The sequence below is a fragment of the Dermochelys coriacea genome, chromosome 2, assembly GCF_009764565.3.
Source record: "Dermochelys coriacea isolate rDerCor1 chromosome 2, rDerCor1.pri.v4, whole genome shotgun sequence".
Taxonomy (NCBI): domain Eukaryota; kingdom Metazoa; phylum Chordata; order Testudines; family Dermochelyidae; genus Dermochelys; species Dermochelys coriacea.
The window spans coordinates 107749964-107776865 of NC_050069.1; the positions used below are offsets into that span (position 1 = coordinate 107749964).

A 26902-nucleotide genomic window follows, 5' to 3' on the forward strand; every position below is an offset into this window, starting at 1 on the left:
GCCCACGCGCGGGAGCCGGGCAGAGGAGGAGCCGCGCGGGTTAGCCCCTGCCCCGGGGCGGGGTCTCGTGGGGGGGAGCCCGCGGGCTTGCTAAGGCCGAGCCCTGGGGCCCCGAGCGGGGGAGAGCGCCCCGCTGCCGTCTCCGCACCGTGTCTCTCTCGCTAACCCGCAGCCCCCCTGCAGGGCCGGACCGCTCCTGACGGTAAGGGGCCGCCTGGAGCCCGCCCGGCCCGGCGAGGAAGCCCAGGCACGGAGAAGCTGCATGAGGCGCACAAAGGTCACCCGCGGAAAGCCAGTGGCCCCGCTGGGCGGGACGAGACCCCGCCTGTCCGCATCTCGCTCTTGTTCCCTTGCCAGCGGGCTGCTAAGCCCCCTTGTAACGACCGTGTCGCCCCCAGAGTCACCTGCCCCACGTAAAGCTTTTCTTCACTGGGCATTTGCATGGCCAATTGGCCCCCAAAGTGGAAGATTCCCCCCCCTTCTTCAAAAGAAGCTTTTGCATAAGGCTAAAGATGGAGCAATCCCCCCCCCACCCCATTAATCTGGAAAAGAAAAATCTGTAACTGGTGTTTGCCAGCCAAATATCGCAGCCTCGACTAGGGGCCTCTGCTTCTACACGCCGGTGCAGGATCTTCCCATGTGGAGGGGTGGCAGGACTGGGATCTGGGGTGTGAGCGCCCAGCACTGAAATGGGATGTTCTTAATTTTTTCCCACTTTGAGCTCAGCACAGCCATTTTGCCCTATCCAAAGATCTTGTAAGCATATTAACCAAATAAATTTTGAACATACATTTAAGCACCAAGATGAACTGGTCAGTTGAAGCCCAAGTTAAATTAGGGTTTAGCTGCACTTGAAAGTTACTAAGGATTAGGTCAGGGTGTGAATTTAAAGCTGTTCCTGATGACTCCAGCTGTGGGCACACTAACAGCTGAACAGGAACCACTGTGTGGAGAGGCCCTCGGTAACCTACCCCTCCTCCCCCATTACCAAATACTGCTTTTTAAATATTGTGTTCAAAGCTCTAATGAAAATACTGCAAAGGAATTCTCTTTCTTTCATCTGCACTCAAACCACATAGATTGGAATTAATGAAACCCTCCCACCCAAACCAAACCCTTTAGCAATATATTCTATCATCAGTGTTGTACTTAGAAATTCCTATAGTATTAAATGGAGAAAGTGGAGACAAGCTGGAAACACAGATTACTAATTAAATATGAGCCTCAGTTGACCAGCTGCTGCTTATAGTTGTTATACTATATTTCTTAGAACCAAGAACTGCAAATAGCCTGAGCTGTGATCCCCTTAGGAACCATGGCCTTGGTTCAGCAAGGGTGCCTGAGCATGTGCTTAACTTTAAGCATATACTTGTATGCTTAAGTGTTATCCTGAATAGTGATGTACATAAGGACATGCAGTAAGTGCTTACTGAATCAGGCCCTGAAACTTTGGAGGTAAGAGAACTGGGGCCAAATTCTGCTCTCAATTGAGTTACGTTAAACTACTTACACAGGTGTAACAGACAGCAGAATTTGGCCCCAGCCAGCTCTCAATTCTCCTGCCACCGCCTCTTTCTGAAGACATTTACAGTGGTGTATAGGGGTATGAAACGTGCCAAATCAAACTGACAATGTTTTACAGTCACTATGCATAAGTGTAAAGTACTTCACAAGATGCAAGGCCGTGACAAAGCAGGTTCACGGTCCTCAGTTCCCATACAATAATACATATACTGAAGTCAAGGGAGTTATTCCAGCTTGAACTCAAATGCATTTGAAAGGAGAATTTGGCTGCTGGTTTAGGGCTTGATTCAAAGCCCACTGAAACAAGTGGCAGTCTTTTAGCCTTAATTTTGTTGGGTCACAGTAGGTGGCAGTATGTGTAACAGTATTGAATTTAATAATCTTGGATGCCAGGAACACCTTAAACAAAACAAAACAAAACAAAACATGGCAATACCAGGCACAGTAGAAGATAATGCAAGAGAGTGGGAAAGTAAGTTAACATGCACCATTTCCTGGAAGTGACTGCTACTCACGTAGAATCTGTAGAGAAGCACCTGAATAAGTAGAATGCAAACACTGGGAGAGTATGTAAAGAGTTTATATCGGAAATTATATTTAGCAAATATGAAAGAAATCCTTGGCAATTATAAAAGGAAAGCTGATGTTATTTAATCTGCATGAGGACAAAAAGGAAAAATGTTGGGTTTGTTTGTTCGTTTTTTTTCATCCATTCCCCTGGATGCTTTCATAATAAATAAAAATAGACTGTCAGAACTAAAATCAACAGCAAAAATATCATTAGTCCACATGATTTCACACAAAATATTTGCTCATCACAATTATATTAATTGTAAAATCCTTATGTCTCATCTCCTTCTCCTAATACCTACAGAAAAAGACAGGCTTTACAGAGTGTCTACAAGTTTGTTAAATCTGGGTTCTAGTGGACCCAGTAAATCTAGAGTCATCTCTCTCTCTCCTTTGAGGCCGTGATCATGCAACTTGTTCCATGCTGGTGGACCCTATAGTTCACGAGGTACCCCATTATCTTGAATGGGTTCTTTATGGGCACAGAGGTCCTCCCACAAAGAATGAATTGAAGAATCAGGCCTAAACACGGGTAGACATAGCTCAAGCACCTACACTGATTGCAACTATGGCAGTTTTGCCTGGAGAGGTATCTTTTTGGATAAACAGGACCCATTTGTAGTTTTAGGGTGAAGCCAATACCTTGACCTCAATAATAGCCAGTTGAGCATTGTTGTAATGTGTAATGTAATGAAATGTTGCTGTGTAATAGATATATATGGAGCTCTAGATCAGCCTTGATACTTTCAAGATAGGCATAAATTGTCAGCTTAGTTTACTGATGTGCTGATTACAGCTGCTTTTTTAGCCTGGATCTACACTACGAGTTTAGGTTGAATTTAGCAGCGTTAGATCAATTTAACCCTGCACCTGTCCACACAACGAAGCCATTTTGTCGACTTAATGGGCTCTTAAAATTGATTTCTGTACTCCTCCCTGACGAGGGGATTAGCACTGAAATCGACATCGCCGGATCGAATTTGGGTTAGTGGGGACGCAATTCAACAGTATTGGCCTCTGGGAGCAATCCCACAGTGCTCCACTGTGACCACTCTGGACAGCACTCTCAACTCAGATGCACTGGCCAGGTAGACAGGAAAAGCCCTGCGAACTTTTGAATTTAATTTCCTGTTTGGCCAGTGTGGCGAGCTCATCAGTAGAGGTGACCATGGAGTCCCAGAATCGCAAAAGAGCTCCAGCATGGACCGAACGGGAGGTACTGGATCTGATTGCTGTATGGGGAGACGAATCTGTGCTATCAGAACTCTATTCCAAAAGACAAAATGTCAAAATATTTGAAAAAATCTCCAATGGCATGAAGGACAGAGGCTATTACAGGGACCTGCAGCAGTGCTGCATGAAACTTGAGCTTAGGCAAGCCTACCAAAAAACCCAAGAGGCAAATGCCCGCTCAGGGTCAGAGCCCCAGACATGCCTCTTCTATGATGAGCTGCATGCAATTCTAGGGGGTGCCCCTACCATTGCCCCATCCCTGCATATGGACTCCTGCAAGGGGGGAGTCTCACGCAACAGTGATGAGGATTTTGGGGATGAGGAACATGATAGCACACACCAGGCAAGCAGAGAATCCGTTCTCCCCAACAGCCAGGAACTGTTTATCAACCTGGGCTCCCGGACTTTGAAGGCAGAGAAGGCACCTCTGGTGAGTGTACCTTTGTGTATATATAATACACGGTTTAAAAGCAAGTGTGTTTAATTATTAATTTGCCCTAAAGACTTGGGATGCATTTGCGGCCAGTACAGCTACTGGAAAAGTCTGTTAACATGTCTGGCGATGGGGCGGAAATCCTCCAGGGATATTTCAGTGAAGCTGTCCTGGAGGTACTCCCAAAGCCTTTGCAAAAGGTTTCTGGGGAGGGCAGCCTTATTGCTTACATTTTACCACAGCAGGCCAGTAGCATGTAGTCTGGAATCATTGCATAAGAAAGCATGGCAGCATGTGGTCCCGGTGTTTGCTGGCATTCAAGCAACATCCGTTCTTTATCTCTCTGTGTTATCCTCAGGAGAGTGATATCATTCATGATCATCTGGTTGAAATAGGAGAATTTTATTAAGGGGATATCAGAGGTGTTCCTACTGGGCTGTTTGCCTGTGTCTGAAAAGAAATTACCCCTGCTGTTAGCCACGTGGTGAGGGGTGGGGTGAAGCCAGAGAATTGGGTGTGGAGGGTGTTTAGTTGGGTTTGTGCTGCACGTTAACCCAAAAACATCAGCCCCTCATTTAAATGGCCAATGTGTCTTTTTCAATTTTAGTCTCCCTTTTTTTCCTCCTGCAACTGCAAATGTTTCAACGCTGCCACTAGCATCTCCGGGCCAGAGGCTAGCACAGATAAGAAGGCAAAAAAAACCACACTCGCGATGAAATGTTCTCTGAGCTCATGCAGTCCACCCAAACTGAAAGAGCCCAGCAGAATGCATGGAGGCAGACAATGGCAGAATCCAGGAAAGTACAAAATAAACTCGAGAATAGATGGCTGGAGCAACAGGAGAGGGGGCAGCAGCATGATGAAAGGAGGCAGGATGCAATGCTGAGGCTACTGGAGGATCAAACTGATATACTCTGGCGTATGGTTGAGGTGCAGGAAAGGCACAGACCGCCACTGCAGCCCCTGTGTAACCAACTGCCCTCCTCCCCAAGTTCCATAGCCTCCTCACCCAGATGCCCAAGAACGCAGTGTGGGGGCCTCAGGCCACCCAGCCACTCCACCCCAAAGGACTGCCCAAGCAACAGAAGGCTGGCATTCAATACATTTTGAAGTGCAGTGTGGCCTTGTCCTTCCCTCCTTCCCCACCTCTCCCAGGCTACCTTGGCAGTTATCCCCCTATCTGTGTGACAAATTAATAAAGAATGCTTGATTTTGAAACAACAATGATTTTATTGCCACTGCAAGCGGTGATTGAAGGTGGGAGGGGAGGGCGGTTGGCTTACAGGGAAGTAGAGTTAACCAAGGGGTGGGTTTTCATCAAGGAGAAACAAACAGAACTGTCACTCCATAGCCTGGTCGGCCATGAAACTGGTTTTCAAAGCTTCTCTGATGTGCAGCGCGCCCTGCTGTGCTCTTCTAACGGCCCTGGTGTCTGGCTGCATCAATCAGCGGCCAGGCGATTTGCCTCAACTTCCCACCCTGCCATAACCCTGCCTTACTCTCATAGATATTGTGGAGCACACAGCAAGCAGTAATAACAATGGGAATATTGGTTTCGCTGAGGTCTAACCGAGTCAGTAAACTGTGCCCGCACGCTTTTAAACGTCCAAATGCACATTCTACCACCATTCTGCACTTGCTCAGCCTATAGTTGAACAGCTCCTTACTACTGTCCAGGGTGTCTGTGTATGGCTTCATGAGCCATGGCATTAAGAGGTAGGTTGGTCCCCAAGGATAAATATAGGCATTTCAGCATCCCCAACCGTTATTTTCTGGTCTGGAAAGTAAGTCCCTTGCTGCACCTGTTCATACAGACCAGAGTTCCTGAAGGTGCAAGTGTCATGTACCTTTCCCGGCCATCCCACATTGATGTTGGTGAAATGTCACTTGTGATCCACCAGTGCTTGCAGCACCATTGAAAAGTACCCCTTTCGGTTTATGTACTGGCTGTCTTGGTGCTCCGGTGCCAAGATAGGGATATGGGTTCCGTCTATGGCCCCACCACAGTTAGGGAATCCCATTGCAGCAAAGCCATCTACTGTGACCTGCACATTTCCTAGAGTCACTACCTTTGATAGCAGTAGCTCAATGATTACGTTGGCTACTTGCATCACAGCAGCCCCCACAGTAGATTTGCCCACTCCAAATTGATTCCCGACTGACCGGTAGCTGTCTGGTGTTGCAAGCTTCCACAGGGCTATTGCCATTCGCTTGTGAACTGTGAGGGCCGCTTTCATCTTGGTATTCTTGCGCTTCAGGGCAGGGGAAAGCAAGTCACAAAGTTCCATGAAAGTTTCCTTACGCATGCGAACGTTTCGCAGCCACTGGGAATCATCCCAGACCCGCAACACTAAGCGGTCCCACCAGTCTGTGCTTGTTTCCCAGGCCCAGAATTGGCGTTCCACAGCATGAGCCTGCCCCATTGCCACCAGGATGGCCAAATTGACAGGGCCTGTGGTTTGAGAGAAGTCTGTCCATGTCCTCATCACTTTCGTCACTGCACTGCCGTCACCTCCTCGCCTGCTTTTGCAGGTTCTGGTTCTGCATATACTGCATGATAATGCGCGATGTGTTTACAATGCTCATAACTGTTGTGGTGATCTGAGCGGGCTCCATGTTTGCTGTGGTATGGCGTCTGCAGGAGAGCAGGGTTGCAGGGGAAGCGGTGGTTGGATGACCAGTTTTGCAACCTACTGCACCATCTGCTGCCAGGACACAACAGCTGAGTGGGCTGCATGCTTGCCATGGTATGGCAAGACAAGAGCAGCCGAGCAGAGTTGCAACGGAAGCGGCACTGCGAGACCACCAGAAGAGCAGAGTACCAGCAGAAGCGGTGGATGATGACGATGATGGTTAGCAGTCCTACTGCACCGTCTGCTGCCAGGACACAACAGCTGAGTGGGCTGCGCGCTTGCCGTGGTGTGGCGAGACAAGAGCAGCCGAGCAGAGTTGAAGCAGCCCTACGAGACCACCAGGAGAGCAGAGTGCCAGCGGAAGCAGTGGATGATGATGGTCATAAAGAGGACCTGCGAGGTGGATTCATAGCATCAGGAGAGCAGAGTGGCAGCAGAAGTGGTGGATGTTGACAATGATGGTTAGCAATCCTACTGCACCGTCTGCTGAAAGCAGTATGGCGCCCATATGGAAAAAAGGCGCGAAACAATTGTTTGCCGTTGCTTTCATGGAGGGGGGGTGACTGACGACGTACCCAAAACCACCTGCCATAATGTTTTTGCCCCATCAGGTATTCAGAGCTTAACCCAGAATTCCAATGGGCGGCGGAGACTGCAGGAACTGTGGGATAGCTACCAACAATGCAACGCTCCGAAAGTCGACGCACTCGGTACTGTGGATGCACTCCACCGACTTAATGCACTTAGTGGGGGGACACACAATCGACTGTATAAAATAGCCTTCTAAAAAATTGACTTCTATAAATTCAACCTAATTTCATAGTGTAGATATACCCTTAGTATTCAGAACTGTATGCAGACCTGTCGTCAAGTGGTGTGCAACTAGTGCAATGGTTACACATTTGGGCAGGTCTATTGTATTGTTTTTTTTTTAAATGGAATTAACATATTCTGTCAAATAAGGAAAGGGTCCAGCTCAAAGCTGCCCCCAAAGTATAATAAATATGGTTGCCTCTAGCTTGCAGGATGAGGGCCTAGTGGATGAGCACAGAATTCATGCCCTGCAAGGAAATAGCCACAGAGAGAGAGAGAGAGAGAGAGAATCAACCCTGTAGAAAATTAAAAACACATAAAATTCACATTTAATTGAGACTTGCTTCTGTTAGGTGAAAAATTCAGAAACTACTGACATTGCCTCAGAAGCCTTGATCAAATTGTCTCCACTTCCGTTGCTGCTTCTAGTGGATGAAAGAGAGTTTTTTCACCTTCTTTCCCACCTAAGCTGTCCATCTGGGGTTTTTGCCTAAAAGTTAATAAAGTTTCTCCTGCTTATGCCCTCAGGTATCTCTCAGGAGTCTTGAGTGCACTGAAAAAACCCCATGTTGCTGACAAGTGGAATCAGCAACAGGTGTGGCTTAAACTGCAACATTTTAATGAGGATTTTGGGGGAAAAATAGTTGATACATGTTTACAACATTCATTGTATTTTAATGGAGTTTTTGGTTTGGGAATTGTGTAAGTGAGTGTAATTGCTGTGGCATAGATTTTAAAATTTACAACTGCATCAGTGTTTTATTTCTTCCAATTAGTGCGAGTGAGTCAAAGTGCACCATAATGTGTACTTCAAACTGTCAGTGAGGACAGTCCAATTACTGCAGAATTACAGCTGTACATAACTGGCTGATATTCCTCAGACTGATTTTTAGATACATTATGCAGAGCAATGTGAGTCTAAGAAAGGATTGTGGGCATTCCATTTAGCAAAATAGAGTGCACTGAAATGCACTGAAAATGTTGTCCATTTTCATTATTAGGCCTGAGCTCAGAGTTGACGTAAGTGGATACTGTGCACTGACTTCATTTGTTTGTCTTGTATTAATTGATTTACACCCTTTGTATCAAGACTGAATGGCTTTTACAATCTGATTTATCCTATACAACATCCTACTGTCTGACAAACACATCATAGTTAAATGACAGTAATGTAAAATTAGATTCCCATCATTCATAAGAATGGCCATACTGGGTCAGACCAAAGGTCCATTTAGCCCAGTAGCCTGTCTTCTGACAGTGGCCAATGCCAAGTTCCCCAGAGGGAATGAACAGAACAGGCAATCATCAAGTGATCCATCCCCTGTCACCCATTCCCAACTTCTGGCAAATAGGTTAGGACACCCCTGCCCATCCTGGCTAATAGCCATTGATCGATCTATCCTCCATGAGTTTATCTAATTCTTTTTTGAACTCTGTTATAGTCTTGGCCTTCACAATATCCTCTGACAAAGAGTTCCACAGGTTGATTGTGCATTGTGTGAAGAAATACTTCCTTTTATTTGTTTGAAACCTGCTGCCTATTAATTTCATTTGGTGACCCCTAGTTCTTGTGTTACAAGAAGGAGTAAATAACACTTCCTTATTTACTTTCTCCACACCAGTCAGGATTTTATAGACTTCTATGATATCTCCCCTTAGTCATCTCTTTTTCAAGCTGAAAAGTCTCAATCTTATTAATCTCTCCTCATATGGAAGCTATTCCATATCAGTAATCATTTTGTTGCCCTTTTCCAATTCCAATACAGTAACTCCTCACTTAAAGTCATCCCATTTAACACTGTTTTGTTTTTAGGTTGCTGATCTATTAGAGAACATACTTGTTTAAAGTCATGCAATGTTCCATTATAAGGTTGTTTGGCTCGCCCCTCTCTGCCCACCTGCCTGGTGCTCCTGCCGGGGAGCAGGGTCGGGGTACAGGGACTTGGCCCACTCCGCCCGCCTGGTGTTCCAGCCCGGGAGTGGGGTCAGAGCGCGGGGGCCTGCCCCACTCTGCCCACCTGGCGTTCCAGCTGGGGAGTGGGCAAGCCCCCATCCCCACACCCCAACAGCAGCGCACGGTGGGCGGAACGGGGCAAGCCCCCACGCCCTGACCCCGTTACACCCCTGTCTCAACCAAGCTTCACAATCATCATTGGTGAGTATAGTATTAAATTGTTTGTTTAAAATTATTTAAAACTTATACTATATATGAATACAATGTCCTTTGGCAAAAAAAATTTCCCTGGAGCCTAACCCCCCTATTTACATTAATTCTTATGGGAAAATTGAATTCACTTAACATCGTTTCGGTTAAAGTAGCATTTTTCAGGAATATAATTACAACGTTAAGCAGGGAGTTACTATATATCTTTTTTGAGATGGGACGACCACATCTGCTTGCAGTATTCAAGATGTGGGCGTACCATGGATTTATGTTGAAGCAATATGATATTTTCTGTCTTATTATCTATTTCTTTCTTAATGATTCCCAACATTCAATAATCATTTCATAGTGCACACAAGTATGCCATGGTGCATCCAATTATTTTTTCAAATATTATTAATCCAAAAAGGATGATCTGTCCTGTGTTTATCTTAATTATGCACATGGATTCTGTCCTCGGTTAGAGAACTGGGATTACTCAGGTGTACATTAGGGTAGAATTTGGCTGATGAAGGTAAACTATTTATATATAAGTATAAAAATATTTTTGGATGTTTTTCTGAATTTATATATTGATTTCAATTACAATACAGAATACAATGCATTATTTTTTATTACAAATATTGGCACTGTAAAAAGTTGAGGCATGAAGGGACATACGAATGTTTAGCATATCTGGCACGTAAATACCTTGCAACGCTGGCTACAACAGTGCCTTGTGAATGCCTGTTTTCTCTTTCAGGTGACATTGTAAATAAGTAGCAGGCAGCGTTATCTCCTGTAAATGTAAACAAGCTTGTTTGTCTTAGCGATTGGCTGAACAAGAAATGGTACTGAGTGGACTTGTAGGCTCTAAAGTTTTACATTGTTTTGTTTTTGAGTGCAGTTATGTGAAAAAATAAAATTCTGCATTTGAAAGTTGCACTTTCATGATAAAGAGATTGCACTAGAGTGCTTGTGTGAGGTGAACTGAAAAATGCTATTTCTTTTATCTTTTTTACAGTGCAAATATTTGTAATAAAATAATATAAAGTAAGCACTCTGCACTTCGTATTCTGTGTTATAATTGAAATAAATATATTTGAAAATGTAGAAAAACATCCAAAATATGTATAATACATTTAAATTGGTATTCTATTATTGTTTAACAGTGCGATTAATACTGTGAGCCGGGCTGCAGCCGGGAGTGGGGCCGTGGTTGGAGCCAGGGGCCCCGGCCGGGCTTGGGACAGGGCTGCAGCCGGGAGCAGGGCTGCAGTTGGAACTGGAGCCGGAGCTGCAGCTGGGGCTGCAGTTAGGGGTTAGAGGCCGCAGCCAAGAGCGGGCCTGTGGTTGGAAGTGGGGCCAGTGCTGCAACTGGTGCCACGGCCAGGAGTGGAGCCGCTGTTGGGGCTGCAGCTGGGAATGGGCATGCGGTTGGGGCGGGGGCCACAGCTGGGAGTCGGTTCGGGGTTGGGGGCTGCAGTTGGAAGTGGGGCCGGCACTGCAGCTGAGGCCGCGCCTGTGGCCTGGAGAAGGCCCGTGGTCAGAGCTGGGGCTGGGAGCAGGGCCGTGGTCAGTCCAGAACTGCAGCTGGGGCTGTGACCGGGAGTGGGGCTGGGAGCTGATGGCTGAGGCCGGGGCCAGAGAGGAGCTGGGGACAGAGCAGGGTGGGGTTGTGCTCCCTTCCTTCCCCCTGTGGCATCCTGGGTCCTGCTGCGCCCCCAAGGGGCACACCCCACAATTTAGGAACCATTGGCTTATGGGCTGCAGCAGTGCCCAGGATCTCTGCCTGCAACACATCTATAACATGTCTGACCTCTCCCAGCTACCACGATCATGCTTGGTATGCCAGGATTTATGTTGGAAGGCAGCCTTATAGTTGGCTTCTGCAGAGCCTGCCCTGGGAAGTCTCCTCCATCCTGGGCCCCTTTATGCAGCTCTTGCCCCTTTATCTGATGTAAGGAGGCTGGAGTAGATGAGCATCTCATCCCTTATGTCAACTCTGTGCCAGCTGGAATATCCCCCTGCAGAACGGATATTCTTAGGACTGTTTCTGCTCCTTCATTTTGCCAGTGCATTGTAAAACGATATCGTGTGACTGTGAGAATTGGGCCTAAGGTCAACAGGGATGGCTGAATCTGGCATTGAATAGCTGACGAACTGGTTGACAGATTATACCTCATTGCCTGACTCTGGGACAGTATCAAGGTCATCACCCTTTTGCCTTTTACACACAAAATACTAATATTTCTGACATGTTTTTTCAGCAGGGTGAACTGTCTGCTTACCGAGAGCACTGGATAGGAGGACAGTAACATTACTATGCAGTTTTCCCCTTTATAAATTAGATCAGAAGTTGCAAATGAGTGGAGGAATATAACTGTTAACCAATAACAATAGCATGTCTGACATCAGTCAGCCTGAAATTACTCTCTTGTAATGGTTAACTGCCTTCCTGACAATTCACAGCAGGGGGTGATTTTTCCTTCATAAAAAGTTAAGATAAAAAGCAAGAGAAAAATTCCTGTATGTTTTGATCATCATGTGTGTTGAAATCAGTTTGTTCAATGTAATCATCATTTTCTAATCTCCAGGTATGAAGGAACAGAGCAGTTTTGATCTTGCAACAATCAATGGGAAAAAGAAGTCAATAAAAGAAATTAGATGAAATGTAATATATTTTCTGTTAATTTTCTGTCAGGCTTTAGCCAGGGTTTTGGGAAGGTCCAGTGGGGTCAAAGTCTTACCTGGCTTATACAGTATTTCATTGTGCAGTGGTCTGGATAGAGTAACACATACAGTGTTAAAAAGGTAGTAGAAAATCATGCGTTGGCTAGATGCACTATTTTCAAGATATGTTTCAGAGTAGCAGCCATATTAGTCTGTATTCAGACTAATTTAAATGTCTCATGGACTTACTCAATGAACGCAAATGCTTTGATATATTTGGACTCATTTTGATGACAAATAGCAAAATTTGTATCTTGAAAATAGAAAAGGAGTACTTGTGGCACCTTAGAGACTAACAAATTTATTTGAGCATAAGCTTTCATGAGCTACAGCTCACTTCATCGGATGCATTTCCCTCTGTATTTTCCACCCAATGCATCCGATGAAGTGAGCAGTAGCTCACGAAAGCTTATGCTCAAATAAATTTGTTAGTCTCTAAGGTGCCACAAGTACTCCTTTTCTATTTTCAAGATACAAATTTTGCTATTTGTCATCAAAATGAGTCCAAATATATCAAAGCATTTGCATTCATTGAGTAAGTCCATGAGACATTTAAATTTTTTTTTTAAATAAATTTGAGTAATCAGAGCATAAAACATTCTTATTATAAAACATCTTATATTCTATTAGATAATATGCAAAGATGTCCATGAAGAATTTTAGCAAATTTTGTACACACCAGAAATCATCTTTGATTAAAAACAGAAAGGGAAATTTCATTCCAAAGGATAATTTATTTATGAAAAGTTATAAGTAATTTAGGATGAATGTGCCACACTGCTGCTGTATTAAGGTCTGATATTAGACCCATGAACTCTATGGGAGTCTTTCTGTTATCTTTAATGGAAGTTGAATTGGATTCTTAATATGTACATTATATACATCAGTATTTTGTGTTGAATTATATGAATTATTTGTCAAAAGTACTCAAAATTAACTGGTCTGAGCTTGAACTTTGTCTGTAAACCATGAATAGTTTGTGCTAGGTTGGTTTGTCTCAATACCTTCTATAGATTGTTTTTGCAAACTTTATTGGCCCTAGGATATCCACAGACTTTATCAGGCTATTATTCATGGAGTGTTTTGAATTCAATCCTGGTTCAGAAGGATAGGCTACATTAGGCAAATCACATGGTTTCTGATTGGCTGATGTTGTCCCCGAGGGGGTCAGTCTCCAGCTCAGCAGAAGCCATTTTGATTCTTAGAGGATCCAACTGACCTCTCACAGTGGAATGGGTTATTTCTGGTGTTTAGGGCAATTGTGTCCTAGTGCAGGAGTGATTAAAAAGCTCTACATTTAGGGAACATGATCTACCCAAAGTGAACTCAATTTGCAGGCATGAGCTTACTCCTACCTTACTTGATCATTGTAGGAGCGGACTTTCACTTCGTGTTATCAACAGACCTTGCCCATTCAGGCAGTAGAAGGACCATAGAAGGCAAAAAAAGCAACAACACTATATGTATAATTTAACTGAAAAGACTTACGTAGTCATATGGAGAGCGTCCCCCTACGAAACACGTGATTATGTGTATTGCTCATCTAGGCAACAAACCAATGCACACTCTGATTTTTTAATCTGTATATACAGAGAACTTGATCCCAGCCATACTGATACCTTGATTATGACCCAGTCACATTTTTTAATTCAAGTGAGGAATAAGCAGCAAAAAGATACATGACCCAATCCAGTTGTCTTGTGAATGTTCTTATAATTGAAGACCAGGAAAGGAAAAAAAATCAGAAAATATATGTTATATAAATACAAAATGGTTTTCAGTGTGTCAGTTGCTTTATTCATGGACTGTCCATGTCATATAAAGAGAAACCATCAGATGCCAGTAACAGAAAGACAAATGTTGGCACCAAATAAATATAGCCCTAATTAAGAACTCACAGATCAGAGTTGGTAAAAAAACAAACCAAAACCCCCACTTCTGTTAGTCTTTCATACCTCAGGAGCACCCCACTCCCTTCTTCATTTGTTGTGGCTTGTCCTTGCTTCTGTGCTGCATCAATGGAGTTTTTAGTGAATCTGGTCTTAAAAGAGTCCAATAAAAGTCTGTTTTATTCTTGAGAGTGAGTAAACTAATCCCTACAAAAAAGGAGTCCAGGAAGAGGTGCCAAGTGCAAAATGAAGGGGCTGTTTTTCAGATGTTTCTTGTTCCAGTAAAGTCTTTCCCCACTATATAGACTTTTAAAAGAGATAGCCAAATCTCCATGGTGAAGGGAATTTCCTTTGCCCCTTTTAAAGTCTAATAATAATGCTAAGCAATTAAATGGCACTTTATATCTTTGAATCACTGTACAAACTCTAAGGCCCAATCCTTACCTAGGAAAGTAGTTCAGTAACGTCAGGAGAATTGCTTGTGCAAGTAAAGGCTGACCACTAACTAGTGAATCCTTCCATCATTATTATTATTTTATTTATTTGTATTACCATGGCACCTAGTCCTGGACCAGGAACCCAAAGCAGTGAAGATATGCTGAGGACCAAGCCCTTCTTCTTTCGAAATGAGACCTCCCAGCAATATTTTCTGTAACTCAGTGTCTCTTATTTTGAAGGCACTGAAACTGATTCTGTGCAAACAATGTTTAATTAAGGGATGTATCTCAAAACAGAGTAGGCATTTTACTGTGATCTCCTTGTAGAACAAACAAGAGGAATCAGCAAAGGCCTTTCTTATCAAATTTGTAACAGTAAGTAAAGAATGATATCACCCAGTGAGAAAATAGTGCTTCACCAGTTGCTGTATCCATCCCCAGTTCTAATGCACTCAACACCTTTGCTTCTAGACACTGGAGGTCAGATCCTGGCCCCACTGAGGTCAATAGAGTTTTGCCTTTGATTTCAGTGGAGGCAAGCTTTCACCCCAGATCACACCAGAATATTTAAAAGTAAATTGTCTGAATAAGTTTGAAGCACATTAATAAGGTAAATGCAGTCTGAGACTTCCCTTGTGCAATGTATCTTGGGTATTTGAACTGTTATTCACAGTGTCAGAAATACTTTCAATCCAGTGAATTTCTCTAGTATGGATAACATTCAAAAAGAGGATGGATGAATGGGTACATAGATCCGGCCCTTGTGTGCAGATATGTGGGGAGATAAGAAGGAGCCTTCACCCCTCTCTCTTGTACACCTTGTACGATGAGGGGGGACAGTCATAGTCTCTGCTCTGGGGGAGTCTGTTACAGAGGAGAAAACATTATTTATTTAAATAACAAGAAGATAATAAACCCAGTACTGATCTGCTGTAACGCAGCATGGCTGTATTCTCTGTCTCAGTCTCTGCAACTGTTCCTGTTGCTGTGTAGACATAGTCCAGAGCGTTGATGGGAGTTGTGGCATTGCATAGTGTCCTGCCAGAGGTGTGGTGACTTTAAACTTCTCCCTGAAGTTTAGCTCTTAGAGTTCATCTTTTCCCCCTGCCTCAGGTGCACACAAGCTCTCCACACCCCCTTCCCTCCCCCCCCCACCTTTTTGGGCTCTTTCAAGCTTTCCTCCACCCCTGCAGGCTCACACTGGTTCCCTCCCCCACATCCCCCCAGGGGGGGGGCTTCAGCCATGCTCTTTTCTCTTGAGCTACCTGGGTTGCTATGGAAACCGTGGCAAATAACAACATTCTCCCCCACCTCTCCTCCCCCAGGAGAAGCTCCTTGAGCAACAGCAAGAACCAACTGCCACGGCTTGTGCCTCCTTCTCTCCCCACCCTCGGGAGCCCCAGAGAGGAGCATGAAATACACACTCAGCAACAGTGTCCAGCATGCAGCAGTGCCATGCACCAGGTGGCTCAGAGCTGAGTGATAGGTGAAGAGAGAGAGAGACACACACACACACACACACACCGAGTGAGAGAGAGAGAGAGAGAGAGTGTCCTGGACCTCCCCCAGGCCAGGTGCTGCTCCCTGCTCCCATTCCTTACCTCCTGCCACTCCTGACTTGAATTACCTTTGTCCCCTGTCTGCACTCGGGCTTCTGCTTTTCTTCCCTCTGCCAGGCTTTTGGTGTTTGAATGATGCACCTACTGTTGATCACATGGGGGGTGGGCTAAGGGGACCATTCATCCTGCACTCTTAGGAGGTGCTGTTTCCATATAATTATGTTGATACAGAGGTGGGCAAATGAAACCCACCAAATAACGTATTCAGTGAAAAATTCTGAAATTTTTCGAAAACATTTCCACCCTCCCCATTGCATAGGGTCAGGTGAATAATTCTGAAATAGGCACAAATTTCATTTTTTCCAAATAAAATATTTGTGACTCAGCCCCCTTTCCCTCTTTTTCTCATTACTCGCCCAGCTCTGATGTGGTTGGTGTGTTTAGGCTTAATCTGTCTGGTTTGTTGCAGTCTGGCAGCCGTCCTCACTTGGCTGGGTTTCTTTCTTTTTTTTATTTTGAGGTGGGAAGGGGAGGGAAGAAGAAGCAGGATAAAGTTTCCTGAGCAACAGAGTAAAACCACTTATGAAAGAAGAGAGCTGCAAGTGCAAAGTGAGGCTGTAAAGATCCCGGCAGGACTATGAATTCCTTAATATGCTCAGTCACTTTTTCTCCTCCTTTAGATCTGTATATATTTTTTTGGGGGTATGGCTTAGTGTAATCTGTGTTAGCCACCCCAGACTCCAGGGCGCAGCAAGAATTGGTTGCCCGGCAGAGATTGCTCTTTAAGGGCTGAACAGAATTGTACTGGAAACCTTAGGGAGGCTCTCATTCCTCCCGGCTTGCTTTAGAGAGGGATTTGCCTATTGGAGGTGGTCCTTGGTGCAGGTATTGTGTGCATGTGTGTACACAGTTCATGCATCACAGGTATTTGACAGTCTGTGTGAGAGAGGAACATTCTTGTTGAATAAACAGGTGCAGACAGTGCCCGGAGGGCAGCACTGACTGTCTGGCCACAGCAGAGAGAGGAGGTGAACATGAGTAGCCCCATCGCGAAGCCGACCTGCCTGTCACAGCCGATGGTGAAGAGTGTGCTGGTATATCGCAACGGTGACCCGTTCTTCCCGGGACACCGGGTAGTCGTCCATGAGAAGAAGGTGTCCAACTTCGAGGTCTTCCTGAAAGAGGTGACAGGTGGGGTGAAGGCGCCTTTTGGGGCTGTGCGTAGCATCTACACCCCCCGAGGCGGACATCGCGTCCGTCAGCTAGAGGAGCTCCAGAGCGGAGAGCACTACGTGGCTGGTGGCAGGGAGGCTTTCAAGAAACTCAAGTGAGTGATGAATGAAAAAAATAATTAGAAAATGTAATAAAACATTTGCATTGAAATCTTTATTATTTGTATTGCGGCAGTGCCGTGGAACCCCAGTTTTGGGCTAGGATCCCACTGTGCCAGGCACTGTACAGATACAGAACAGAAAGACTGTCCCTGCCCCAAAGAGTTTAAAATCTAAGTAAATGTGACAGAGGAAATTTAATGCAGCTTTGTGGAATGGGGAGAGGGTTCCCTCTTTAAGGCTTAACATAGAATTAGCATTCTAGTTTCTCTGCTTGGCACTTTACAAAAGTAAAAGAAACAGTCCCTAACACCAAGAGATACACCATCCTTGCAGCATAATGTATTATTTTCACTGCATGGTAACTGCCTGCATTTGGGAGGAACATTTGGTGCTCAGTAATATTTGGGGAAGCTGCACTGGAAGAACACAGTGCAGAAGTGTGTATGGTAAAGTTGGATGAGCCTTCCAAGCAATTTTGTTTCTTGATTGTTTTTTAAAATGTTTAAAATATTCTGTTCATTCCAGGTAGGTACATGGCTCTCTATATAACCATAGTAGCTGAGTACCTCCTGTTATTTAAAAGATGACAGTGTTTTTGCTCTCTCCCTGCCCTACCTTGCCCTGCCACCAAAAAGCACACTTAGCGTTGTTGTTTTGTTAACGAATGGTTGTGAGAATGTTGTGGGAACGCCTTGGCGAAGTGGTGGGCTTAGGGTTAGTGCTTTTTCTTATTTCTTCTGACAGTGAGTTCCGTACTCTTGGGCCTTTTAACAGAGATGACTGTTAACGTAACTGTTGATAGTGGGGGAGCGCCCCCCCAATTTAAAGGTTCTGGTGTGAACCCTGTCAGAAGAGATGACGTGGGGATGAGGGTGGGGGCGCAAGCCGCATGACCTTACAGTCACACGCTGCGCCGCCTTCAGTGTATCCCTCCCCCACCTTCAGCAGGTAGCTCAGGCTGTCCGGAGTGGACTGAGCCCCTGTGCCCTGTCTGTGCCCCTCAGCTCCTGCAGCTAGAGGCACGTGCAGGAGGCTACTCTAACAGGCTGCTGCTGCTGTCTGTGTGGAAGGGCAGGCCATGGCAGCAGTCGCCTCCAGCCCAGGATGGCATCACTGCACACTGGCAGGGAAGGGAAGGAGCCTGGCTGCACTGGACACCTCTCACCGCTCTCTCCCTGGGCTGGGGTTTGGTGTCACCTCCTCCTCCTCCCCTCTGCCAGATCCCAACCACCCCTGCAGGTTCTTGAGGGCCCCACAATGCACAATGCCTCCTTCACCGCCTCCTGCCTGCGCTGCAGCTAGGATACAGGAAGCGGCTGGCTTATATCGGTGGCCAGCAGCAGTCTGGAGGTGTTAGCCGCCTTTGGTGCAGTGAGAGTGGGAAGGGAAAGGAACTGCTGCCAGTCACAGTGGGGAGGAGCAGGGAAGGGATGAGCTTTGCAAAGACATGGGCCGGGGCAGCTCCTGGGCAAATAGGGTGACCAGATAGCAAGTGTGAAAAATTAGAATGGGGGTAATAGGAGCCTACTTAAGACACCCCCCTGAGTATCGGAACTGTCCCTATAAAATCGGGGCACCTGGTCACCTTATGGGCATGGCAAAGGGAACGAGGGAAGCAGCCCTCACTAGATGGTTCTGACTTTCTGGTGTGAATCCTAGCAGAAATCTGTGGGGGCAGGGGAGCATGTGAATAACCAGGTCTGGGAAAGGAATTGTGCTTTCAATAATTGCAGAATTATATATTTAAGGTTAAGTGGCTATTTCTCATCTTTAGAACTTGAACTTCAAACCCCCAAACCCTGTTTAGACCCCATAACTTACTCCTGACGGAATTCTGCAGCAAAACAAATAAAAATTCTGCACACAATATTTTAAAATTTGGCAAATTTTATTTGTCAATAAATAAATGTGGAGGTTCCCGCATGGCAGTGGGGAGCACAGGCCACTAGCTGGATGGAGATGGGAGATCGCCCTGCAGCCATCCACCCCTGGACATTGGCTCGGTGGTGAGGCTGCACCTGACCCTGACACAGTGCTAGAGCCAGGCCTGCCCCAGAAATACCCCAGGGCCCTGCCCCTCCATGCCAGGCACACCAGGTATGGGCAGGTAGGCTCAGCCCAGCAGAATCCAAATGTGCAGGAGCTTAGTATGGGGGGATCCAGGTGTGGAGTGAGAGGGTTCTGGGTGGACAATCTGAGAGCAGGCAGCTCAGTGGGGAGGACCTGGATGCACAGGGGTGTGTTGGGGGGTTCTGGATGTGGGGGGAATGGAGCTCTGCAGGGGAAGTCAAGGTGCTGGGGGAATGGGGCTTGGTAGGGTGGGGGTCCAGGTGGTTTGCCAGGGTGGTCCAGGTGCAGGGAGGTGTGGGGCTAATTGAGGTTTGGGTTTGAGTGCAAGGGGCTCAGTGAGGGTAGCCTGGGTGTAGGGTTGGAGGTCTGGATGCGGGGTGGGAGTTTGGTGGTGGGGAGAGGTCTGAGTGCAGGGAGGGCTCCAGATGCAGGGGGTAAGGCTCAGCAAGTGGAGGTTCAGGTGTGGGGGGCTCAGTGGGGTGGTTCTGGGTGCGGAGGGGGGTAAGGCTCGGGAATGGGGTTTGGGTATGGGAGGAGGTTGGGTAGAAGGAGGAGCAGCTCCCTGTACAGAGACTCCCAACTCCCACAGCTGAGGAGCAATGGAGGCAGGAAGCTGGGCGTATGTGCGGTGCTTCTTGCAGCTGGGGGAGGTTTCCAAGGGTGGATCTGACCTGGACCAGGCCACTTCTTGCAGGAGAAGAGGCAGTCCTCTCCTCTACCCCCAGCCCAGCTGGGACTAGAGCTGAGCTCGACACAGGGTAGGAGCCACTGGTCTGGGCATCCCCAGTGGTGATTTACCTCTCCGACGGCTGCTCTGAGTGCGCAAAACAACACACCCATGCTGCTGGGGAGGGGAGCATGACTACTTTTGCGGCTTCCCTTTGCTTCCCCATTGGAAATAATTTTTCTGTGGGGAAGCAAAGAAATCTGTGGGAAACATGAATTCTGTGCACACGCAGTGGTGCAGAATTCCCCCAGTAGTATGCCATCTTCATGTCTGTCTCTTCTGACAATATACATTCTTTTTTAAAATAGTGCAATAGATATAGATTGGGATTTTCAAAAGCACTCAGGATTGGCCTAATCTTGCTCCTGGTGAAGTCAATGGGAATTTTACCACTATCTTCATTGAAAGCAGGATTAGGCCATTGCTGAGCACTTTTGAAAATTCCACTCCACTGTAAAGTCACTGTCCAAGAAGAGGAAAAGTTTCCAATTATATAAAATTGCTTTTCTAAACATACCAGACCTTCCAGCTTGTGTAGTCATTTTCAACTGTGCTAAATGAAGGTATGCTGTGCGTGTAGGTATGTATAGAGCTTGATCTTATGGCTTGTCCACACAGAGACTAATAGTGAGTGGCAAGCAGGGGTGTAAAGCCATAGCGCTGTAGCCTACCATACACTAATTAGATGCGTGTGTGACGTTGCATTCTATATGATTTTATGAAAATATCCTAATGAGTGTGAATATAATGTAACTGGAATATACTTCATGCAAAAGATCTCTTGTATGAAGCAGGTATGTGCGGTAAGGTATCATTACAAAGCTTATAATCTACGGAGTGTGGTCATCCTATTTGTACGTATGTATCATTCTTGTATTTGAAACTAGAAATATGAACAGGTTTCAGAGTAGCAGCCGTGTTAGTCTGTATTCGCAAAAAGAAAAGGAGTACTTGTGGCACCTTAGAGACTAACAAATTTATTAGAGCATAAGCTTTTGTGAGCTACAGCTCACTTCATCAGATGCATCCGATGAAGTGAGCTGTAGCTCAGGAAAGCTTATGCTCTAATAAATTTGTTAGTCTCTAAGGTGCCACAAGTACTCCTTTTCTTTTTTAGAAATATGAAATATAACTCTGAGGGCCTATTGTAATTATGCAAAGTGTGGGCCATTAATGGTGGTTTGGAATGTTGATGGCTCCCATCAACCAGGACAATTAACTGTAAATGGCTCTGTTTGCTTGCAGGCCTTCCTGTGAGTCAGGCTGGGAGGAATGAAGGGTTGAGGTCTCACAGGACATGTGACCATGTCATCTGGTACCGAAATCCATCTTTAACCTGGTGCTTTTCCATTTAGAAGGAAGAGTGGGAACCCAGAGAGGGACAAAGGATTCCCGCCTTGTGCAACAGATATATAAGGGGGTGGAGCAGAACAAAGGGGGCTGCAGTCATGAGAAATCCCCTAGCTACCACCTGAGCTGGAACAAGGGCTGTACCAGGGGAAAGAATTGTGCCCAGACTAGGAAGGCATCCAAGCTGTGATAGAAGTTTATTGAAACATCTCTGAGGGTGAGATTTTATCAGTATTCAGTTTTCTTACTGTATTAGGCTTAGACTTGCGTGTTTTATTTTATTTTGCTTGGTAATTCACTTTGTTCTGTCTGTTATTACTTGGAACCACTTAAATCCTACTTTTTGTATTTAATAAAATCATTTTTCACTTATTAATTAACCCAGAGTATGTATTAATACCTGCGGGGGGGGGCAAACAGCTGTGCATATCTCACTATCAGTGTTATAGGGGGCGAACAATTTATGAGTTTATCCTGTATAAGCTTTATACAGAGTAAAACGGATTTATTTGGGGTTTGGACCCCATTGGGAGCTGGGTACCTGGGTGTTGGAGACAGGAACACTTCTCAAGTTGTTTTCAGTTAAGCCTGCCGATTGTGGGACGTAGTTCAGACCTGGGTCTGTGTTTGTAACAGGCTAGCCTGTCTGGCTCGAACTAGGCAGGGCACTGAAGTCCCAACCTGCCAGGGAAAATGGGCTTAGAAGTAGTCTCAACACATCAGATGACAAGTTCCAAGGGATTTCTGTGATCCAAACCGTCACAGTGTGCACCCACTAAAAGTTCTGTAGTGCAGTAGCAGGAGTTACACAGCGACTTAGTGCATGGCTGATTAGTGCACTGTGGATTCTGTGCACTAACTTGCCACGTGGACAAGCCTTTAGTGCTTTGGCGATTTGTTCTCAGCCTTTGACACTTTTTCTTGTGAGGTATCAATTCCTTCTGACACCTTTGTCTTTTTTAGCCTTGTAAGTTTTAGGTTGCCACCCCACCCAGTAAGCTTTGGCATCTTTATACCTGGAGAAGCCTCAGTAGTTTATTGTGAGGCTTGGGCACTTTACTTTGGAACCTTACCCTTATCTTGCAGAGTCTCTGTATTTTCATTTCTGGAGTTTCAGTGCTTTGCCTTAGTGTTGGATGTGTTGCCTTGAAGTCTTGTTGTATCTTGATACTCCAGCACTCTGAATACTTCAGTTCAATCCTCTAGAGCCTTGGTGCTTTGGCACCATTATTTCCAGTGCCAATGGGAGATGTGTATCAAACTCTGCTCATCTACCAATACATTTGTGACTGCTTTTAAGAAAATCTGTTGGGGAGACCCTGTATTGAACTCAGCTCACTTGCAGATGCATGTGGAACTCCCAGCAGAAAGTGCCACTGGGCAGACCCTGCACTGAGTGCTGATTGCCTGCTGATACATGTGTGGCTTCCAACTGAAAGTGCTAATGGGGAAAACCCTGTATTGAGCACTGACCAGCTGCCAATGAATCTGATGCTCCTGGGATAGACAGCTTAAAGGAGACACTTGAACTCCAGCCATCTGCCAGTTCATCTTTAACTTCTGCAGGAAGTGCCAAAATGAAGCACTGTGTTGAGATACAACTACCCACTGCAGCATCCTGGGCTCCAGCACATGCACCATTGCAAGTTTCTGCACAGAGTTCCAGCCAAAATCTCTGTGCATTCTCAGCTCCTGGTGCCTGGCACACATGAGAGACCTATATTTTTCTTAGTTTTTCAGTGTGTAACTATGAGGGCAGAGTTAAGTTAGTTTGGGTGCTTTGTTCAAGGAGTCCAACCCCAAGTTCCTAAGCATGAGGGTTTGTTTTTTTTAACTCTAATTTTCTTGAAAGGCAATATACAGTCAAACAACCAATGTGTACTGCAGTCCAAACTACCTTATCAAAGTTTTTTTGGGTGGGAATAGAGGTTTTAATTTGGGCTGTCAATTAATCGCAGCTAACTTATGTGATTAACTCAAAAAAATTAATCGCAATTAAGAAAAATAATCATGATTAATCTCACTTTTAACAATAGAATACCAATTGAAATTTAGTAAGTATTTTTTTAAGGTTTTTCTATATTTTCAGTATTGATTTCAATTACAACACTGAATACAAAGTGCACAGTGCTCACTTTATATTATTATTTTTGATTACAAATATATGCACTGTAAAATGATAAAGAAAAGAAATAGTATTTTTCAATTCACCTCATACAAGTACTGAAGTGCAATCTCTTTATCATGAAAGTGTAACTTACAAATGCAGATTTTTTTTGGTTACATAACTGCACTAAAAAACAAAACAGTGTAAAACTTTAGAGCCTACAAGTTTATTCAGTTCCACTTCTTATTCTTCCAGTCGCTAAGACAAACAAGTTTGTTTACGTTGGCTGGAGATACTGCTGCCTGCTTCTTATTTACAGTGTCATCTGAAAGTGAGAACAGGCATTCACATGGCAGTTTTGTAGCCCATGTTGCAAGGTATTTAAATGCCAGATATGCAAAACATTCGTATGCCCCTTCCATGATTCGGCCACCATTCCAGAGGACATACTTCCATGCTGATGATGCCACTAAAAAAATAATGCATTAATTAAATTTGTGACTGTACTCCTTGGGGGGAGAATTGTATGTCTCCTGCTCTGTTTTACTCACATTCTGCCATATATTTCATGTTATAGCAGTCTCGGATGATGACCCAGCACATGTTCGTTTTAAGAACACTTTCACAGCAGATTTGACAAAATGCAAAGAAGGTACCTATGTGAGATTTCTAAAATAGCTACAGCACTCGACCCAAGGTTTAAGAATCTGAAGTTCCATCCAAAATCTGAGAGGGATGAGGTGTGGAGCATTCTTCTAGACGTCTTAAAAGAGCAACACTCTAATGCGGAAACTACAGAACCCAAACCACCAAAAAAAAAACCCCCAAAAATCAACCTTCTGCTGGTGGCATCTGACTCAGATGATGAAAATGAACATGCATCAGTCCGCACTGCTTTGGATCATTATCAGGCAGAACCCATCATCAGCATGGACGCATGTCCTCCGGAATGGTGGTTGAAGCATGAAGGGACATATGAATCTTTAGTGCATGTGGGATGTAAATATCTTGCAATGCCAGCTACAACAGTGCCATGCAAATGCCTGTTCTCACTTTCAGGTGAGATTGTAAACAAGAACCGGGCAGCATTATCTCCTGCAAATTGTAACCAATCTTGTTTTGAATGAGTGATTGGCTGACCAAGAAGTAGGACTGAGTGGACTTGTAGGCTCTAAAATTTTACATTGTTTTATTTTTGAATGCATTTTTTTTGTACATAATTCTACATTTGTAAGTTCAACTTTCATGATAAAGAGATTGCACTACAGTACTTGTGTATGGTGAATTGAAAAATATTTGTTTTGTTTTTTACAGTGCAAATATTTGTAATAAAAATATAAATATAAAGTGAGCACTGTACATTTTGTATTCTGTATTGTAATTGAAATTAATATATTTTAAAATATAATAAACATCCAAAATATTTAAAATAAATGGTATTCTATTGTTGAACAGCAAAATTAATCGCTATTAATTTTTTTAATCGCTTGACAGCCCTAGTTTTAATGTACTGTAGACTGTATGAATGGAGGCATGTTGTTCTTACAAGTGAAAAGCTGTGAAGGGAAGCTGGTTCTGTCACATGAATGCAAGAGCCAATAGATAAAATTTTTCAAAGTGCCTAACCATCGAAAGTCAAAGGGACTTACACTCCTAAGTGATTTAAGTGCTTTTGAAAATGGGATTTTGGTTCCTAAGTAACTTAAGTGATTTTGAAAATGCTATCAAATGATTAGTTAAAGGGGAATGGAGGAAGGTTTCCGATTTATCATACAGCTACTACTAGAGGCTAATCAGAAAGATGGAGTGCTTGAGCAGGGGCCAGAGTTAGCACCATGACAGGAATCCTAGCACAACACCTATACGTCTAATCTATTTGCTGGCCCTCATCACAATATTATCATAGCCTCTTCCTAAGACCTGGATTAGTGAGGGGCTGTGCTTTTTACCAGGGCTGGGCCCCCGACTCTAGCTGGTGACTCCTCCTCTGTCTTTTGTATCGGTCTCTGACTTGTAGGCATCTGGTAAAGTTTTTAATTAGAAACCTGAATTAAGGGCACTTTATGCTTCTCAGGGCTGCAAGTAGTCAGTTTGTTTCAGTATAACACTTTGGTTATAATTATTTAAGTGAAAACTCCCTATGTCTTATTTTACTCATGCTAATTTAATTAAATATAAGAAAAAATATTTTTTGTTGAGATTAAATGCTACTATAAGTAACCTATACCATTCTTTTCTCTTCCCCCAGCTATTTGGACATAGGAGATGCAAAGAAAAAGCCTGCAGAAGTCAATAATGAGGTAATGAGACTCAACTATTTAAAAAAAAATCTAACATTAATACTAGTGTCATCTCTCCATTTCTTATTGAAAATTTCGGTTTGTGTTTTGGTATATCATGTTCAGAAATGATCAAAACCAAGTTCTTCAACATTATGAAGATGCTATTGAGGTGACCGTTAGCCCCTTCCACGCTTTCCATGTTTTAATTCTTGACTGTGATGAACTGGTTGTCTTCTTTTCAGCTCTGACAGCTGGCAGGTCTAGCAATAAAGCATCAGCACAAACATTTTATTGCTATCGTCATTAGATCTGATTAGAAAATGAAGCTCTTTGCTGTGGAAAATTTTGATGAAAATGAAAAAAGTTTTTGTTGAAAAAAAATCAAAGTTTTCCGTGTTCTGGTTGACAAATTTTAGAAGAATACTTATTATATTATGTGAAAGCAAACAGTTTATTTTAAAACATGTAATGTAGTCAAAAATCCAACTATCTATCCAAAGATAGCTTGATGGAAAATTTCCAGCCAGCCCCAACCATAGCCTCAAAACTCATCTGTACCTTTGTGAACAGTGACAATATGGTATCAAGTGGGGCAGGATATTCAGTCTTTACCACTTCCTGTATTTTGTGGAATCTAGTGTGTTCTGCAATGGTATGCTCCTGTGGGATGAGAGTCCATGTCACTCAGATATAAAAAAATAGTTATTTCCATATCTCAGCGATATTTCTTTTTACACCTCCTGGCTGATGAAGAGCATCAATCCCAAGAACTATCCTTTCAGAAGTATAAAGCCCTCTTAGCAGTTCAAATAGGGGTTTAATGTATGTAACCTGGAGTAACAGACACTTAATAATGGGAGATCCTCAAAGTTGAGCAGGATTTGCACCCGACAGACATTTGGTGTGATGCTGTGATATTTTTTCATTATCCAAAGAATGTCAAATGTGACACATTTTGTTTGCTAAAAAACTATTTTAAATATTGTATGTGAAAAATATATGAATCTTTTACCTATTATTACTGCAAGTAACATCTAGGAGTACTATGCATGGAATATTTTTTCA

At 44.2% G+C, this 26902-nt stretch overlaps 1 protein-coding gene across 3 annotated transcripts in view; it reads left to right on the forward strand.

The window, feature by feature from the left end:
• Window positions 1–16484: 16484 nt before the first annotated feature.
• Window positions 16485–26902, forward strand: part of DCDC2 (doublecortin domain containing 2) — a 140897-nt gene continuing 130479 nt past the window's right edge. The window contains exons 1-2 of one of the 3 annotated variants that reach the window (XM_038391289.2): window positions 16485–17294; window positions 25804–25855. In XM_038391289.2, the coding sequence (XP_038247217.2) occupies window positions 17002–17294; window positions 25804–25855 (345 nt within the window). In that variant the 5' untranslated portion in view covers window positions 16485–17001. The remainder of the gene's footprint in view (window positions 17295–25803; window positions 25856–26902) is intronic. The other 2 variants (XM_043508309.1, XM_038391290.2) reach the window with 2 other exon arrangements.